Source organism: Myotis yumanensis, unplaced genomic scaffold (genome assembly GCF_028538775.1).
Source record: "Myotis yumanensis isolate MYYU_CA2020_CCGP unplaced genomic scaffold, mMyoYum1.0.hap1 SCAF_12, whole genome shotgun sequence".
Lineage (NCBI taxonomy): Eukaryota > Metazoa > Chordata > Mammalia > Chiroptera > Vespertilionidae > Myotis > Myotis yumanensis.
The window spans coordinates 18,566,859-18,586,714 of record NW_027223763.1 but is presented as its reverse complement, the minus strand read 5'-3'; the positions used below and the strand labels follow the sequence as shown (position 1 = coordinate 18,586,714).

The 19,856-nt window shown below is 45.9% G+C and overlaps 1 protein-coding gene across 9 annotated transcripts in view; it reads left to right on the top strand.

Moving 5' to 3' along the window:
* PALM2AKAP2 (PALM2 and AKAP2 fusion) overlaps positions 1 to 19,856 on the top strand; it is a 372,804-nt gene that overhangs the window by 241,632 nt on the left and 111,316 nt on the right. For all 9 annotated transcript variants that reach the window (XM_070430922.1, XM_070430923.1, XM_070430931.1 and 6 more), the window contains one exon: positions 16,397 to 16,482. In XM_070430922.1, coding sequence (XP_070287023.1) covers positions 16,397 to 16,482 — 86 coding nt within the window. The remainder of the gene's footprint in view (positions 1 to 16,396; positions 16,483 to 19,856) is intronic.

The window sequence follows — 19,856 nt, the reverse complement described above, 5'->3', positions numbered from 1 at the left end:
GTTGCTAGAAATTGGCACATTCCTCAGAACACCTTGCCTTTTTGTTCATCATGAGATCAGCGTGTGCCCAGCATCCTGTAATTCTGGGGTAATATTTTTACTCTTGGAGAGAAAAATAAGAGGGCAATGTTGGCAGGCTTTCTTTCCCTTTTCCAAAGGTTCCCTCAGTGCTGAGTAATTTGTTTTCGACTAATGGAGGGCTTTACCCAGGGGTCCTCAAACTTTTTAAACAGGGGGCCAGTTCACTGTCCCTCAGACCATTGGAGGGATGGACTATAATTTTAAAAAAAAACTATGAACAAATTCCTATGCACACCGCACATATCTTATTTTGAAGTAAAAAAACAAAACGGGAACAAATACAATATTTGTATTTGCATGTGGCCCGAGGGCCGTAGTTTGAGGACCCCTGGCTTTACCTTTGGTTAGTGGGGACTTCCTGTAGGTTAGGGATATGGACTCACCTAGGGTAATTCCGCCTTCCCTCTGATCTGTCTGTGGGGTGAGGAGAGGAGCCTGGAAGCAGTGAGCAAGGGGTGGAACCGGCTCCCAGAGAAACGCCCCTGCATCCCTGGTCGGGAAAGGAGCCAGGCTGTTTTGTAAATGCTGCCTCGGGCAACATTCTCTCTGTGTCTAACAGTTTTGCTTCTTCCTCTAATAGTTTTTCATCATAGTTTTAATGGTCACCATATTCCTTTAAGACTGTGAATGCAAAGGTGTCACTTTGGAGGATTTTCAGAGGTAGCAACTGCCGCCCGCCCCTAACACTGGTTTGCAGTCCATCCTGAAGCCTCATTAGCTCACATCTCCCAGAAGGTACTGAGGACGCCTTGAGGACTGCAGCTCCGGTGGCCACCAAAGAAAGTGCAAGTTTCCATGGCCATCCATCACCAGGCTTAGAGAGGGACCAGGAGGTGAATGGCCCAGGAACAAAAACAGACATCTGGGGACATAGTCACAGCTTGGGACACTTGAAGGCTGATTCGTAGTAGAAGAAGTAGACATGTATTTGACTCCAGAGAGCTGAGCTAGGGCTGCTGGTTGCAGAGAGGTCAATTTTAGCTCAATATCAAGAGGTACATTTTGAATGAAACTTGGTAAAATGGAATGGGCTACGTATTAGTTTCCATAACTAAGTACTACAAACTGAGTGACTTAAACAACCCTGATTTTTGTTCATTTTTTCTGGGTTGAAACGTATTCTCTCACAGTTTGAGAAGCTAGAAGTCCAAAATCAAGGTGTGGTCAGGGCTTTGCTCCCTCTGAAGACTCTCAGGTGGATCCTTTCTAGCCTCTCCCAGTTTCTGGCAACCCCTTGGTGTGTGGCAGCATAACTCGAATTTCTGCCTCTGTCTTCATGTGGCCTTTTCTGTACGTCTTTCTTCTTGTAAGGACATCAGTCATATTGGATTGGGTCCACTCTAATGACCTCATCCTAACAAGGTTAGATCCACAAAGACTTTATTTTGAATATAAGGTACCCAGGGGTTAGGACTTCAGCATGTCTTTTGGGGGGGACACAATTCAACTTATAACAAGCTTCCTCAGTGGTAATAACTTCCTTATCCCTGCACAGAGAATCAAAGTGAGTTGTTTTGTAGATGTGTATGAAGAAATGTAAGTGTTAAATGGAGGACCAGGACTTCTGGTGTCTCTTTCAACCACGACATTTCCTAATCCCATGAGTCCTCTTGTAAAGGGCTCCACTAAATCCCGGGGCCACACTTGGTCCGGTCTGTGACATGTCACAGGCACAGAAACAGTCCAGCTTCCAAATCTCCTGAACAGGAGTTCCATCTTTACTTTCAATTCTTGCGGAATGTCAGCGAAGACCCCTTCCTGTCCCCTGCAGCTGCTCCTCCTGGAGCCTCCCTGTGTTAGTCAGTCCTCTTTGGGTCACACATGAATCCTAATTCAAAATAGTTTTTAAAAGAAGATTCTACTTTTTCTCAAAATTGCAAAGCCTAGCAGTCATTCTTTGTCTTGGACTCCCTTTCTCAACTTTGCCTTTTGCTCTGCTCGCTTCGTTCTTGGAAAAGCTTCTCTTTTTTCTGTTTTTCATTTGGTGGCCACCAGGTTCCTCAAGCTTAAGTCTTAGCAGTTGATCAAACTCACTGGGAAGTTCCCCCTTTCCAGCACTCCACGGGAAGGCCCATGGCCGACTCTCATCGGGCCAACTTTGTCATCTTGTATTTGTCACGTGCTTATCCCAAATTCGTCATTGGGACTCTGCTCACCTTCTGAGGAGGGGAGGGAAGAATGTAGATAGCCCTATCTGAATCACACAGACTAGGAATGGAGGATAGCACCCCAAAGGGAAACTGGGGTATTATTAACATAATACATAGGAATCAGTGTTGGGGAGGACAAAGTAATAATTGTCCACTGTGATTCCTAAATTCCTTCCCTCGAGCTACTGGTATCTTTCCATGCATAGATAGATGATAGATTAGATAGATAGACATGATACATAGATATAGATGGATAGGTAGGTGGATGGATGGATAGATAGACCTGATAGGTAGATATAGATAGGTAGATAGGTGGATGGATAGGTAATTATCCATTAGATAAATAGATCCATCCATCCATCTGTCTACCTATAAATCTAAGCAGCTTAGCATCTTTCTTTTGGTTTTCCCTCCCCCTTCCCTCCTGCCTTTCCAGCTTGTTTCTTCCTACTCATTTCCCAAAATATGAATTATAAATGCCTAGTTAATGCTGATTGGCAAATACCGATCTCTCCTTTCGAGTGATGAAGGGAGAAGCATGGAATCAGCCGACACCAGATTCCTTTGACAGCTGTGGGGAGGGAGACAGGGAGGAACTCACAGTAATAATTTTTGTTCCCATCATATATCAAATCTACAGAGGGATCATGTGTCATTTTGAGTGTGGGTGCTTTAAAACTTTGCATCTGTGTCCAGGAAATAAGTAGATAAATTTGCACATGATAGTGAAAGGCGAGTTTGGGCTATAAATACTCTGATGTGAAGTTATGGATGCAACCCAGAAGTCTGGTCAAACAGTGTGTGTTTTAGCTTCCAGACTTCTGTGGTGGATCAAGCCAAACGCCCAATGGGCTTTTAAACTTGAGAAACATCAGGCTTGTTTGTTTTCAATCATACAAGCACTCCTTGAATTGAAAAAAACAAAACAAAACACTGAATCACGAAATAATATTAAAATTAATTGATGTCTTTTATCCTCTGCTTTAGCACATTCAGCCCCAAAGCAGCTCAGATTCAAACCCTTTAAACAAAACAACCCCCCACACACAAACAGCCTGCTAAGAGCATTTAACATCCCTCAAGGACTTTGGCTCTGCCTCTGGAACCCATCCTGACCACCGTCTGGTTCCTGTCCTACAACACTTCTCCTCCTTCCTCTCTGACTCTGGGGGAGGCTCTGATCCCAAACCCTGCCATGGACCTGCTTCTGGGAATTGCCCACTGCCCCACACCCATAGCTGTGAGTCAGAGGTCCTCCTGTTTTATGCCTGACCCAGTGGTACCAGGTGCATTCATTTGTTAGGGCTGTTACAATAGAAAATTATTTTCTCACAGTTCTGGAGGCTAGAGCAAGTCCAAGATCAAGGTGTTGACAGGTTTGGTTTCTGCTGAGACATCTCCTTGGCTTGCAGATGACCACCTTCTCCATGTGTCCTCACCTGGTCTTTTCTCTGTGCACATGCACCCCCGGTGTGTCTCCAGGTGTCCAAATACCCTCGCCTTACAAGGACATCAGTAATTGGATTAAGGCCGACTCTAATGGCCTCATTTTAACTTAACCATCTCTTTAAAGACCCTATCTCCAACTACAGTCACATTCTCAGGGACGGGAGGTTAGGGCTTTAACATTGGCTGACTGTCTCTCCACCCACAAGCCCCTAAATCTGCTCCAAATTGAGAGTCAGAAACTCCCATGTGCCTAACATAGTTTCTACTTAAGACTAATTAAGAACTATGATAGCCCTGTCCGATGTGGCTCAGTTGCTACCGAGTGTCATCCCATGCACTGAAAGGTAGCAGGTTCAATTCTCAGTCATGGCACATACCCAAGTTTCATGTTCAATCCCCAGTCAGGAAATGTATGAGATGCAGCTGATCAATGTTTTTCTCTCTCCCTTCCTCTCTCTAAAAAAATCAATAAAAATAAAAGTGCATGTGCTCTTTTAAAAAAAAGAAGAAGAACTATAATTTGAGGAGTAAGGAAGGGACCAAATCATTACCACTATTTGTAAAATCGTATAAACCAGTAGAGATGCTAATTATGATCCCAACCACATAAAGATGTTAGCAGTTCTCTTTAGCTCTGGATCTCTGCGATGTCTCCTGACTACACTCTTCTCAGCCACAGTTTGTGTGGCTGCGTATTCCTAGAAGTCATTTTTTTTTTATATTTTTGATATTTATTTTATATATTTAAATGCCATTTTTTAATTATTATTATTTTTTTTATTAAATCTTTACTGTTCAGATTACATTTGTTCCTCTTTCCCCCCCCCCCATAACTCCCCTCCTTCCAGTTCCCGCCCCACCCTCCGCCCTCACTCCCCACCCACTGTCCTCATCCATAGGTGCACGATTTTTGTCCAGTCTCTTCCCGCATCTCCCATTCCCCTTTTCCCCCAAGAATAGTCAGTCCATTCCCTTTCTATGTCCCTGATTCATTATAATCACCAGTTCATTCTGTACATCAGATTATTTATTCACTTGATTCTTAGATTCACTTGTTGATAGATGCATGTTTGTTGTTCACAATTTGTATCTTTACCTTTTTCTTCTTCTTCCTCTTCTTAAAGGATACCTTTCAGCATTTCGTGTAATACTGGTCTAGTGGTGATGAACTCCTTTAGCTTTTCCTTATCTGTGAAGCTCTTTATCTGACCTTCAATTCTGAATGATAGCTTTGCTGGATAAAGTAATCTTGGTTGTAGGTTCTTGATATTCAGCACTTTGAATATTTCTTGCCATTCCCTTCTGGCCTGCAAAGTTTCTGTTGAGAAATCAGCTGACAATCGTATGGGTATTCCCTTGTAGGTAATTGAGTCTCTTTCTCTTGCTGCTTTTAAGATTCTCTCTTTGTCTTTTGCTCTTGGCATTTTAATGATGATGTGTCTTGGTGTGGTCCTCTTTGGATTCCTTTTGTTTGGGGTTCTCTGCGCTTCTTGGACCTGTAAGTCCATTTCTTTCACCAGGTGGAGGAAGTTTTCTGCCATTATTTCTTCAAATAGGTTTTCAATATCTTGTTGTCTCTCATCTTCTGGCACTCCTATAATTCTGATATTAGTGCACTTGAAGCTGTCCCAGAGGCTCCTTACACTATCTTCACACTTTCGGATTCTTTTTTCATTTTGCTTTTCCGGTTGGGTGTTTTTTGCTTCTTCGCATTTCAAATCTTTGGCTTGATTCTTGTGCTCCTCTGGTCTGCTATTGGGTATAATATTCTTTATTTCAGTCCGTGTATGCTTAATTTCTAGTTTCTTTATCATAGCATCGAGGGTCTCATTAGTTTTCGTGAGGCTCTCCTCAAGTTTATTGCAAGCCCTCAAAATTGCGTTTTTTAGCTCTATATCCTCCATTTCTGACATGTTTTTTTTGTCTCCGCATTTTTTATACTTTCTTGGTGCACCTCCTTGTGGTCTTTGTGTGCAGTCTTGTTCTAGTTAAGCCTTGATTGTTGTAGTTAATACTAGAGGGATTTGACCACCAGGCCGACTGGCTGTGGGAATCAGCTGTGGGAAAACGTCTGTCCTCTGGGGAGGTGCTAATCTAGCCTTTGCCTGAGGCGATCCGGCAAATGGCTCTGCGCAGGGCTTGGGCGGGGCGGGATCAACAGGGCAGGCGGAGGGAGCAGTTATGGCTGCTCTCAGTCCGTCCCCAGGGGCTCTGCCTCTCTGTCCCAGCAACCGCTGCAAACCTCGGAGGGACCGTAGCCAGGCAGTCCTGCTTCTCCCGTTTGAATCTGGGTCCCTAGAGACTCGCCCGGATCTGGAGCTCAGAGTCTGAGACTCCCTCCTGATTGAAAACGACAACCGCGCCCTCAGCCACCAGCCTGCTTTGCGCGCGCACCTCCGTACCTTTAAATTTTCCACACTGCGCCTCCTCTGAGCCTCGGAATGCTGTTGTCTTTCCTTCTAGTTGAAAAGTCTCTCCTCAGCCAGCCTTCCTGTGATGTCCGTTCCGTCTTTTAGTTGTATTTTTGAAGTGGTTGTTTGCGGCAGCAGTCTCCGGTGTTTACCTATGCCGCCATCTTTCCTAGAAGTCATTTATTTAAAAGTGAAGCCACTGCAACATCACAGCCTCAACATAATGATATTAATTTATTTTATTGAGTTCTTGCTGTGTTACTGGCACTGAGCTGAGGACTACTATGTTATTTTAGTCAGACCACATCCAAACCCTGAGTTTTCTATTATTATCTTCATTTGACAAGTAAGAAAACGAAGGCAGGTGAAGTAAGTGGTCACGTGGTTCTTCTGCCAGTTTCCACAATGAGTTACTCACCAGCTTTGGCCAAGTCATTTTTTAAAAAAAATTGTTGGCTTTCATTTGGTTTACTCCAAAAAGTCTTCTTCAAAAAAGAATTTGAAGTGGGGTTAGTTGACAACTTTTCTGAGCCTCCTCATGAGGGACATTGAGGGGATAAAAGCAGATTGGGATTGTAGACTCAGATACCATCAGGGGCTGGACAGTTAACATTAGTGAGGGACATCAACCCACAAGTAAAACAATAGAGGCTGATGGATAATGAGGGCTGTCTGAGCAGCAATCTCAGCTTTAAGCAGTAGCTGCCGTGTAGAGCTGTTGCATACTGGGCCCAGTTTTGCAAAATCTTCTCGTTTGTTTTCAAGAGAAAGTAGATGCTTGGATGTCCATATAAATTCTCATGAATCCTAAAGATTGGCACCTAAGTCATTTAAAACACCAACAATGTCTTGCAGACTAAAAAGCATGTCTCCAAGCTAGATGGGTCACCATTGATAACTTCTGATGATTTGCCCTAAGAAACTTCCTGAACTTTCCAGAGAATTCTTTTTAAAATATTTTTTCTATACACTTCTACTTGATTCAGTTGGGTTTTCTGAATGGCTGGGTGAGCTCCCACAGGTCACCTGACACCACCACAGCACCCCCCTCCCCATACACACACACACACACACACACACACACACACACACACATACGGAGGGAAGGAAGCTGTGCTGGCAGGACGCCCAGAACTCAGGGAGGAAATGTAACATCCTGACCACCTAGCGGGGAAGGCCCCATACAGTGAGGAATGGAGCAGTGCTAGAAATCAGATGGCCCAGAGAGAAAACCACCTCCCTGGTGGCCAGCTCTCTGAGGGCTGGGACCAGGTCCCTCCTTCTGGGTGTCGCCAGCCCAGTGACAGTGCCTGGCACACAGCAGAAATGCAGGCAACAAGGTCGAGGTGGGGAGTGATGTGACCAGTTATGTTTCTGAAAAGTAACAATGGTGATGCTATGGAAGCAGATATGAGCTGGAGGACTTTGCCTCAGAGGGCTGGAGGGAGGGGTCTGGTGGGCAAGAGACCAGCTTCTTCATGTCTCCATGGGCCATGCTCTCTCCACTGCGCCTTCAGTCCAACAGCACCCTTTTCACACCAAGAGAGGAAAGGTCACAGCATACCAGTGAGGGGGTTGACCCCCACAAAGATCCCCAAGGTCCTTAAAGACGCCCCTGTCATCGCCTGTTGTTTTAATTATTAATGAAGCAGTGCATCTCCCCTGCTGGGAAACTGGATCCAAGATGGCAGCTTGGGTTTTTATTCAGTTTTGTATCACATTGTTTACACATTATTCAGAAATAAATATCAAACATCTTTCCAGCCTAGGAAAAACAGGCTGAATAATTAGGATGTTGTAGAAAATCTAACAGAACCCTTTATTGGACTTGGAGAGGAGCCCCACTAAATGGTATCATCTTCAGATTAATTTGAGAGTAGGCCGGGTTTGAAGCTGTTGCTTCTCTAACCTCTGCGTAGGGATCCTGTATGTGAACAGCCCCTTGCATTTGCAGCAGGAGTGTAGTTGCCTAAAAAGGGTTTCATTTCTGAGGAGTGGTTCAGGCCAGCCAAACAAACCATTTTGAAACTTGGTTTGGGCCTCAAGGGTGTCATCTCGCTCATTTTAAACACTACCTCACGATCCCTTTGTCCTCTCATTTTCACGCTGTTCTGTCTGCTTCCCCCTTCACAGAAGGAAGAATGCTTAAGATGCACCTCTTAGGGAGGAGCTGGAAGTGCAACACCCAGTTTCCTGACCTGCTCTCAGATGCTGTGACAGGGAAAGGGTCTTTTCTCCTTAAAGGGAGGTCCCAGTCTGCAGAGTGGACAGTGACTGGTAGCTGAGAAATTGTTGCAGCTTCATGTCCTGGTACACACATGTGTATATGCACACATGGGTTATGCACGTGTGCACATGTGGGTCTGCATGTGTGCACACAGGCATGCGCATAGATGTCTGTGTGTGCATGTGCTTACATAGAATATATACATGTGGTGAGCAGGTCCATGTATGCACATATCTTCTCAAGGAGGGGTGTTCCTTCTCACCCTTCTAATCAACAGCATCTTGGTGAGCAGAGGTGATTAACAACAGCACGTGGCAGTGTAAGCACTGGTACCGGAGAGCCTTCTCCAGATCCCAGATCTGCTACTGCTTATTGTGTGTTCTTGGGCAAACTATTTACCTCTCTAAGCCTCATTTTTTGTTATCTGGACAATGAGGATAAAAGTAGTGCTTACTTCATTTGCAATTTTTTTACTATTAGTAATATATATATATACTAGAGGCCCGGTGCACAAAAATTTGTGCACTGGGGGGGGCGGGGGGCAGGTCCCCTAGCCCGGCCTGTGCCCTCGCGCAGTCTGGGACCCCTCGGAAGATAACGACCTGCTGGCTTAGGCCTGCTCCCGGGTGGCAGAGGGCAGGCCCAATCCCTAGGTGCAGCCCCTGGTCAGGCTCAGAGCAGGGCCGATTGGGGAGTTGGGGCGCCACCCCATCATGCACAGAGCAGGGCGGATTGGGAGGTTGCGATGCCACCCTCAGTCACGCTCAGGGTAGGGCCGATTGGGGGGTTGGGGCACCGCCCCCTGTCACATTCAAGGCAGGGTTGATGGGGAGGTTGCAGCACCACCCCCTGTCACGCACAGAGCAGGGCCAATCAGGGGGTTGGGGCGCTGCCCCCTGTCACTCACAGAGCAGGGCCCATCAGGGGTTTGGGGAGCTCCCCCCTGTCATGCACACAGCAGGGCCCATCAGGGGATTGGGGCGCTGCCCCCTGTCACTCACAGAGCAGGGCCCATCAGGGGGTTGGGGAGCTCCCCCTTGTCACACACAGAGCAGGGTCGATAAGGGGGTTGGGGAACTCCCCCCTGTCACTCACAGAGTAGGGCCGATAGGGGAACTGGAGCACCGCCCCCTGTCACACACAGAGCAGGGCGGATCAGGGGGTTGGGGTGCTGCACCCTGTCACACTCAGGGCAGGGCCAATGGGGAGGTTATGGCTCTACCCTGTCACACACAGAGCAAGGCCCGTGGAGGGGGGTTGGGGCGCCACCCTCTATCACCCACAGAGCAGGGCCGATCAGGGGGTTGGGGCGCCGCCACTGTCACACTCAGGGCAGGGCCGATGGAGAGGTTATGGCTCTACCCTGTCACACACAGAGCAGGGCCTGTGGGGAGGGGGGGGTTGGGGCACCGCACCCTGTCACACACAGAGCAGGGCTGATCAGGGGGTTGGTGTGCCGCACCCTGTCACACACAGAGCCGCAGGGCGATCAGGGGGTTGGGGAGCTCCCCCCTATCAGGCACAGAGCAGGGCTGATCAGGGGATTGGGGCACCTTCCCCTGTCACGAACAGAGCAGGGCGGATAGGGAAGTTGTGGCCCACCCCCTGTCACACACGGAGCAGCAGGGCGATCAGGGGGTTTGGGCGCTGCCCCCTGTCACGCTGATCCGGTGCCAGGAGGCCTCGCTGCTCCGCTGATCCCAGTGCTGGGAGGCATATTACCCTTTTACTATATAGGATAGAGGCCTGGGGGCTGGCTGGTTTGCCCTAAAGGGCGTCCTGGATCAGGGTGGGGGTCCCCACTGGGGTGCCTGGCCAGCCTGGATGAGGGGATGATGGCTGTTTGCAGCTGGTCACACACCCTTCAGGGTGGGGGTCCCCACTGGGGTGCCTGGCCAGTCTGGGTGAGGGGCTGAGGGCTGCCTTAAGGCTGGTGATTAACTGAAGCTCCCAACCGCTCCTTTTTTTCTTTTTCTTTTTTTATTCTGGGCCAGCTTTAGCTCTGGCTCTAGCTCTGAGGCTTCGTATCTGGTTTGTTTGCTGTTCTATAATCGAAACAATGTATAACTTCAGCTCTGAGATCCCGGCCGTTTGTTTAGCTTCTATATTTGTTAGAATGTTTCAAACTGCCGGCTCAGAGGCCGGCAAGCCAGGCGGGGAACATTGGAGTCCGCAGCAAGCAAGCCTCATGTTCGCTTCCAGCTGCCTGGCTGCCGGCAGCCATCTTGGCTGACAGTTAATTTGCATATACTCACTGATTAGCCAATGAAAAGGGTAGCGGTCGTACGCCGATTACCATGTTTCTCTTTTATTAGTGTAGATATGTTAAACATAGCACAACTAAGTGCTCATGAAATGATTGCTGTCATTAGTAACATTCTCATCATCATCATCATTCCTTCTCAGCTCGCGCTTACAGGGAAAAGGCCAGGTGGAAGCAGCAAACTGTTTTCCAGCCCAGTGTGCCACATGTTTCCACATCTTCCCTATGCACAGCCGCTTCTCACATCACCCAACATCTGTCCAGGTTTTTTGTTGGGGGTCTAAACTCAAGGTGGAGCTCAGAGGCACTTGGTGCTGCATAGTTTTAGATTATTTTTATTTTTAAAATGTATCTTTATTATTGAAAATATTACAAATGTCACCGTTTCCCCCATTAGCCCCCTATAAATCTCTTACCCTACCTCCCCCCATTCCCTCTGAGATTCATCAGTCTGTTCCATACTTCTATGGCTCTGGAACTATTTTGTTCATCAGTTTATTTTGCTCATTAGATTCCACACGTAAGTGAGATCATGTGATATTTGTCTTTCTCTGACTGGCTTATTTTACTTAGCACAATACTCTCCAGGTCCCTCCATGCTGTCTCAAAGGGTACGAGATCCTTCTTTTTTCAGCTGCATAGTATTCCATTGTGTAATGTGCACAGCTTTTTATCCACTCATCTACTGATGAGCACTTGGGCTGTTTCCAGATCTTAGCTATTTGCAAATAGGGCTGCTATGAACATAGGGGTGCATATGTTCTTTCTGATTGGTGTTTCGTAGGTGCTTCCTAGTTTTAATTCTCTTCCATCTTTCAAATTTTCTGCTGCTCAGGTCAGCCTCTGCAGAGCTAGATCACTCCAGGATTCCAAAAGCCATGCCTTGGAGTTCTTCCTACATGAAAGGAGACTTGCCCATCCTAGTTGCCACTGAGAGGCCCTGTAAACCCTTGGTAAATGGTGCTCAACTGCACTGGATTGGGTCAGTGCCAGCCATGGTTCATTCTCTCTCTCTCTCTCTCTCTCTCTCTCTCTCTCTCTCCCCCCCTCACCATAACCTTTGATGATCTGTACATTGTGAGCTCTTTGGAACCACAGGGAAGAAAATGTTCTGTCTGTGAAGAGAATCCTCAAGCTTTCTGTTCTCCTATCTCTGAAAATAGGAGAAATGCTAAGCTTTTGAATGGTAGTGAGGTTATTGGTTAAGCAAATAGCCTCTGAGGTCAGAGTGCTTGGATTAAGCATTGTTCCATTACTTAGTGGTTCCATTTTAATTTTGTTAAGCCTCAGTTTTCTCCTCTGTAAAGTGGGGCTAATATTGTACCTGCCTCATGTACCTGTATTGTATGAGGATTGAATGAGATGGTATACATAAAGACATAGTTCTTGACCTGCAGTTTGTCCTCAGTACAGTTTAGCTGTCAGGACTGGTATTACTGTGGCCATGTCAGTGGGGAAAGCAATGGGGTTGAGAAGGCATGGGGGGCACAATGGGTAAAATATTGAGGTTTTTCTTTGTGTATCTTGAGCAACCTGAACATCTAGCCCTCAGAGGTACCCAAAGAGGCATCCCTTACTCACCTCTGGGTGAGTAAGGTAGGGGAGGGGAAATGACCTCTGGGTGAGTTTGAGGAAAATAACTTGTCATCCAAGGGCGGACCTTTCTCTTTCCCAATGAGCTCATCTCAGGGAGAGGAGCCAAGAGAGGGGGACATGCCCTGCCACCACTGCTCCTAGAGGCCCAGGGCCTGGCCTCACATCTGTGCCAAGGAAGAGAAGGCTGGGGCTCAGGGACAGGGATGCGCCACCTGCAGTGGGGCGGGCTGGGTGGGGTGACATCCTGCTCTCCTCCTCCAACCCCAGGGCAGGGCTTCCCATCCCCAGGAAGCAGCCCCATCAGCTTATCCTTGGGTGGGGTTTCCCAGAGCCCAGTGTGTAAAGGCAAATCATTGTTCTGCAGTTCCGCTAAGTTTTAATGACCACCCCGCTGAGAACTCCTCCAAGAATAAAGTGAGATTTTTTGAAACCAGAATCAAAGGCAATTAAAAGAAGAGAAATATCTGAGCAAGTCTCTGTGCTGAGGCCTTCTGTGAGGAGAATCAGACAAGGAAGAGAGCTAAGATGTGGTGGGAACCAGGCCCTAACCCCATTCTTTTCATTGTGATCAAGCAAAATGATTTCACAATGGGTCTTTTTTTTTTTTTTAATGACAGCTGACTTCTCTCTCTCTATTTTTTTAAAATACATTTTATTGATTTTTTACAGAGAGGAAAGGAGAGGGCTAGAGAGTTAGAAACATTGATGAGAGAGAAACACCAATCAACTGCCTCCTGCACATCTTTACTGGGGATGTGCCTGTAACCAAGGTACATGCCCTTGACTGGAATCAAACCTGGGACCTTTCAGTCCGCAGGCCGACACTCTATCCACTGAGCAAAACTAGTTAGGCAACAATGGGTCTATCTTTTATCTATAAAATGGACTTAATATAATTTGGGCCCCAGGAAGAACCCTGGTCTTGGAAATCTGGCAATCTAGTCTCTTAGGGTCCCGGCTGCCCAGCCACTTTGTATGATACCTTGGCACACTCTTTCCCATCTCAGGTCCTCGGTTCTCTCACTGGAACACGGAGGGCTGGGCTCCAGGCTTCTTGCAGTTCTATGACTGTGTCTAGGTCAAGGGGCTGATGGGGGTTGAGGCAAAGGTGTGATGAGAAGGTTGGATGCATCTGAGAAGGCTTTACCAAAACCCCTGGAAACAAAAGGTGCACTCCCAGCTGATGAAGGCCCTGCACTGTCCCCTGTTCCTCCTTACACCAGGCTACACAGGTCATCATCTGGGATGCTTTCCTCCCCAGGCTGTTTGTGGCTCAGCTCTTCTTAAGACAGTCCATTCCAGCCTGACCTTGGGAGGTGGCGAGGAACATGACCAGGAAAAGGCCATGTAGAGCAGCCTTCTATCCTGATGAGAAAGCAGCTTAGGCAGCCTCAAGGCCCCTTCCAACTCCGGTTCAGTTAGGGAAATATGTAATGCTCCCTGCTCTGTGCCCGGGGGTGACTGAGGAGCAAGGTGGGCCTGGGGGTCGGGCCCGGGAATGGACAGCCCTATCTTCAAAGTGCTCAGGGTCTTACCACCCAGACGTTCTGTATCTGGTGACCACACCTCCATGTGGTTACTATTTCTGGGTTTGCTGGCAAGTGTCCAGGGCCACCAGGCCTGGCCTGGCTCTGGAGGACAAGACAGATCACAGTCTGCTTGTTTCTTCAGTGTCTAGAGTGAATCAACTTGGAGGTGCGACTATTTCCATTGCTCTCCACACCCTTTCCTTAGTGTTCCTCTTTTATCCTTTGAGCACTCTCTGCCCCTCCCCCACACCCCACTCTGAAGCCCCTGTCCCTCCAACCTGGATGCCCCCAAATCACATTTCTCATTTAGCAGACACCTGGGTGACACTGGGTGTCAAGCCCAGTCCTGCCCACTAGTGCTTACCAGCTCGTTGATAAGGGCTCTCTGTAAGGCAGCACCAATGAACAAACATCAGCAGACAGACACACTTAAGGGCTCCCCTTGCTCAGGCCCTAATGAGCACCCCAGTAAGTGAGGCTAAGGATCAGAGCTGTGCATTCACAGTGGAGGGAAGAGCTGGAAATGTCACTCTGTCCTTGAGCTAAGACATCATCTCCAAGGAGCTGCCACAGGAAGGTAAGGCTGAGTTCTGACATCACCTGAGTGCTTAACTTATATGAACTCAAGTATCTATTTCTAGCAAAACTATTGACAGAAATAGAACAGAAAATAGAAATTTTAAAAGTATAAGCAATTCTGTTTGCCATTGCAATCTGTACATGTCGTCTGGTGGCAGACCACTGGTTGCTTCTGTGATAGCCGTCAACCTCTCCCTCCTTTCTTGCCGGCCAAGATCCTGTTTAGTGCTTTTGTTCATCTTCCAGGTGGCTGTTTGCTCAGAGAAGGCTGAGACCCTCCCCAACCCAGGGGGTAAATCTTGATTAATTAGCTCCCAGTCAATCCTTTTCCCATGTTCAGTTTGGGGATAGGTTTACGCTTTGTTTTTGACCTGTGAGACTCCGGGGGTCAGCTCAGGGAGGTGGGGAGGGTGCTTTTGTGAAAGGCTTATTTACTCCTCCTTTTTCCTGCCTCTGGATGTTTTCATGACTCATGGGACTGCTGTGTCCATCTTGGGACCACAGAGGAAAGTAAAAAAAAAAAATTGCAGAGAGATCAAACTGAGGCCATGAGGCCATGGAGCCATTGAATTAACCACCTGTGGTGCCACACTACCTTGGGACTTCTTCTTCTGAGCCAGTCAATCCTTTGTTGTGTAAGCCTCCATGAAATAGACTTTCTATTACCTGTGGCCAAAAGTATCCTAAATTATACACCCCAGTGTGAAGATGACAAGGGAGGTGTTAATCTGCTGATTGCACACTCAGTCACAGCTCCTTCTATCTCTCAGAGTCCACGTATCTCCAAACCCTGAAAAATTCTAGAGTTTCAAGATTCGTATTTATTGTACAACACGATCCTTAGTACAAGCCAAGAGCATCATCTGATACTTTGCAGAAGAAATGGTCTGTTCTGAGGCTAGAACAGAAGGTGACTCTGTGGGGCTTTCTAAAGTATGGGGTCATATTGTATTGCATGGGAGACTGAAGGAGTTTTCGGTGGCACGTGTGACTATGCAGGCTTCTGTCCTTGTCTTTGAGATGTAAACCTTCATGAGATGCACTGAGCACAGTGGCAACAGAGACTGGCCCCAAAGAAGTAGAAAGTCTGGATCATTATAAATTGGTTGACAAGACAAGATTTAAGTGGCAGAGTTGGATTAGAGGATAGAACATGGATTTCTGTAAAGAACTCTCTGTAATGGGAACTGGTTGATGGGAAAGGCACGTCTGAGAGGGCTCCTTCTTCTCCTAAGGCTGGGCTTGGTTATGCTGCTGTAATAAACAGGCCCAACTCCTGTGGCTTAAAACAGTAAAGGTTTTGTTCTCACTCATCCTGCATGGCCGCTGTGGGTTGGCTGTGTCTCTGCTATGCATTACCCCCACGCTGGCACTCAGGCTGATAGAATCGCCACTATCTGGAACATTACCACTCACCATGATAAAGGGGAAGGGTGCTTGGAAGGTCCAGCATCAGCAATTAAATGCTGTGTCTCTCTCACATCAATGTTTCTTCTCTCTCTGTGTCTCTCCCCATCCCTTCCACTCTCTCTAAAAAAAAAAAAAATCAATGGAAACAAAATATTCTCGGGTGAGAATTAACCACAACAAAAAAGACTTGGAGAGAAAGCATATATAGATTTTACAAGTGAGTGTGAAAGCTCTATTTCCAGTAGGTGTGTGGAATGTGGGGCAGTGAATAATCCGGAATTGTTTCTGTGGGTGCTGAATTAGATTCGGATGTGCATGTGTCCATGTTCTGGGATTCATTGTAAGCCCTAAGTAAGATGTCAGTGTGAGGCCTGGATTCTTAAGGAGTGCGTTCCAACCTCTTCTTTAGGCTAAGAATAGAATTGTCTGTAAGACACAGGGTTCAGACAATGGACTCCAGAGCTGGAGGTTAAGTAAAAACAAAGGAGGTGCTGACTGCCCGCACTTCTGAAAGGAAGCTTTCCCAGAAACTGCCAGGCAGGTAAGGTGTGGGGTACCACTGCCAGGCAGGTAAGATGCTGGGGATGAACATCGGTATTTTTTACAAGTCACATGGAATTAGAATCTGCAAATGACAGGTGTGTCTATCCATGCCAGCTGCTTGCACTTGGCTCCAATGCCACTGTTCTGTTATTTTCCAGGAGTCGGGTGGGAGAACGTGCTGGTGAAGGGCGATGAGGCAGCCTCGGATGCCACAGAAGCATCCAGCGCAGACATGACTATCAAGGTAAGGCATCCTTTCTCTAGTTTGATTCTTAAAGCGCATTTCTAGAGGAAAGCAAGCCAGTGGCAGACTTCTAGGGGGTAAAATGAGCTCGGCCACCTCTCTATTCACTGAAGTTTCAACAAATGAGATTTCCTGAAATTTGGGGTTTGGATTAGGAAACTGCCTGAAAGCTAGAATCCAAGATGTGATTTTTCTGAGCGGAGAAACTGGGCCCCACTGTGCATTGTGAAGAAAGGTCAGAGAGTCATCAAGTAGCTTTGATCTTGACTCAAGATTTCCACTGATGTCAGCGGGAAGGCAGCACATGGCCCACTCCAGCTGGAACCCCGATGGCCAAAGGTTGACAAAATGAGTCATCTGGAAGTCAACCTAATTATCACTGTTCAAATTAAGTGCAGGCATTTGTAATCATTGCCTCAATTAAAGGATTCATAGCAAAATTGATCAGACTCAACCACTCCCCCTCTATCACTTGATTAGACACAGAGGAACAGTCCTCCTCTATTGGAATTCTGGTCATGTTTCAGTTAACAAAGGCTGGGGTGGGAGGGCTCTCTAACATTTTTGCTTGAATGATTAGAATTTAAGTATATGTCACTTAGGAATTTTTCTTCGCAAAACAAAAAGTGATGTCCCTTTTTATATTGAGATATAACTAGAAATATTCTTTCCTGGTTTTACTAGTAGAGGTTGGGCCAAATAATATACAGGATGAATTTATTCAAGCTTTCCTTTGTAATGCAAAAGCTGAACTTATGTTATCTATGTTAAAAGTGTTAGAGCATGCAAACAAAAATACCACAGTGGAATTAGATGAAAGATGGGGCCTGATTGGTCAAAAAAGTCAACTACTAATCTAACAAAGTATCCAGCACTAAAAGTTCCTTTGCTTGTAATCCTGTTTAGCAGACTTTGCAAGACAATAACATAAATTGCAGTGATGTGTTGGTGTTTCCTTGGCTTTTATTGCAAAGACGGAAAAGTTTCAGAAGTCTGTCAGTAGAAGGGGTGGGTGCTGATAGTAAAACTTGATGGATTTAAATGTGCTATTTTAGAATGTGATCATATTCAGAATTAGTTTCTTAGTGGTCATTTTAAGAATTCTTTTCTGTCATCATTTTAAGAAATAGTTTCATTTTAAGAATTATTTTTAGTTTCTGATCCTTAAATGTAGTGAAGATAGTTAAAGGATCAGAAAGACTGGGGTTTATTTTATAAATGCAAATGGCATAATTGAATAGAGGCATGTTTTACCCGAGTTCCATTTTATAAGGTTGCTACTTATTCAGTCTACTTATCCTAAGTACCAGGATCTTGGCTGAAGTTTTATTTGGGTCTATCCAATTTAGATGTCATTCTCATTTCCTTCGCTTTTATTTTTCTTTTTTAAATTTGATTTTATTGTTGACGATATTACAGATGTTCCCCAATTTTCTCTCTCTTTACCCCCTCCTCCCAGCCCCTGCCCCACCCCAGGCCTTCACCACACTATTGTCTGTGTCCATTGGTTATGCGTATATGTGAAATTTTTTTTATAAGAACAGAGGGTTTTTAGTTCACAAGAACCTAACCGAACCCACTGTGAAGCATGAACACCATACACTTTAACAAGTTAGACAAAATAGGAATATATTTAAATACACTAATAAGTTTGTACAAATATTATTAAGTTCCTCTATCAATGCCAGTCTCTTCTCACTGAAGGATTTGTGAAACCTCTAGGTGGATGTACCTTAGGGAAATGCTCCTGTTTAGTTCTTCTCCATTAGGTTTCCCAATTAATCTGCAGTCATCATTTTTTTCCATTGTTGTCATGCTGTTCCCCACCCCACACTGCTTTCTGTATCCACCCTGTATTCTGTCCATCTTACAATACTATTTTTTTTCTGTTTCTAAAAGTGTCTGATGTTCATTAATTAACTATAGGCTTCTCATTATGTATTTATGTATCTATAGCTATTCCTGTTTCTAATAGCTACTTCCCATATCCTTACAATATCAGTCATTCCTGGTGTATTCCTTTGGCCCTGGAAAAACAAAACATTCTGTTCAAACGTTAGTTACAATGAAACCCGATTCACTGACACTTCCCAAAGGGAATAGCAGCAGAAATCACTGACGTAGTTTGGTTTCCTCCATATTACTTCCTCTTGTGCTTAAAAATTTTCCTTCTGAAAAAGGTGCAAAAATTTTTGCGATGTTGTAATTGTCTGAATGTGGGATTTATTTCTTTTATATGTAGCCTTTTAACATCATATCTTATTTTGAAATGACAAACTCATGCTTCTAAAAATATACATGACTCAGATGAGTGAATTCGTTCATAAACTAACGTGTGTCATTCTGAGGAACCTTGAAGTAAGAGCATTGACATTAAAAACACCCTCTGAATGTACTGATGTAATGTAGGTAGGAGCATCAGATGGGCCTGCCTAATAGTTTTAAATCACTCAGTGTAACAGGTGGAATTGTGAACCTTCCTCCCCCAAAAATGATACGTCCAAGTCCTAAACCCTGGTACCCGTGAGTATGGCCTTATTGGGGAGAAGGGTCTTTGCAGATGAAATCAAGTTAAGGTTCTCAAGATGAGATCATCCTGTATTAACCAGGTAGGACCAAAGTCCAGTGGCACATGTCCTCATAGGAGACAGAAGAAGAAACACACATGGAGAAGGCCATGTGAGGAGACAGAGGCCGAGATTGGAGTTATGTGCAGGCTAAGCCACAGGACTCACGGAGCTACCAGAGCTGGAGGACACAGGGAGGTGCTCCCCTAGAGCCTTCTGAGGAAGCAGGGCTCTGACAGCACCTTGATTTGGGGTTTCTGCCTCCAGAATCGTGAGAAAATGAATTTCTGTTGTCTGAAGCCATCAAGTTTGTGGTCATTTGTTATGACAACCACAGGAAACAAATACACTCAGATCTACTAAGAATTGTTCTTACTCCTTTTCTTCTTCTTCTCCTCCTTCTTCTTCTCCTCCTCCTCCTCCTCCTCCTCCTCCTCCTCCTCCTCCTCCTCTTCCTTCTTCTTCTTCTTTTCTTCTTCTTCTCCTTTTTTTTTTGATTAATCTTCACCTGAGGATATTTTTTCCATTGATTTTTAGAGAGAGTGGAAGGGAGAGAGGAGGAAGAGAGAGAGGCAGAGAGAGAGAAACATCAGTGTGAGAGACACATCTATTGTCTCCTGCACTTCGAACCTGCAACCCAGGTATGTGCCCTTGACCAGCAATGGAACCCTTAGGTCTGCAGGCCTAACCATTGAGCCAAACTGGCTGGGGCTGTTTCTACTCTTCTGGATATCCAGTCTCCTCTGCTTGAATATAATTTCTATAAGGGTGTATATCCCTAGCACCTACTAAGTGTCTAGCATATTG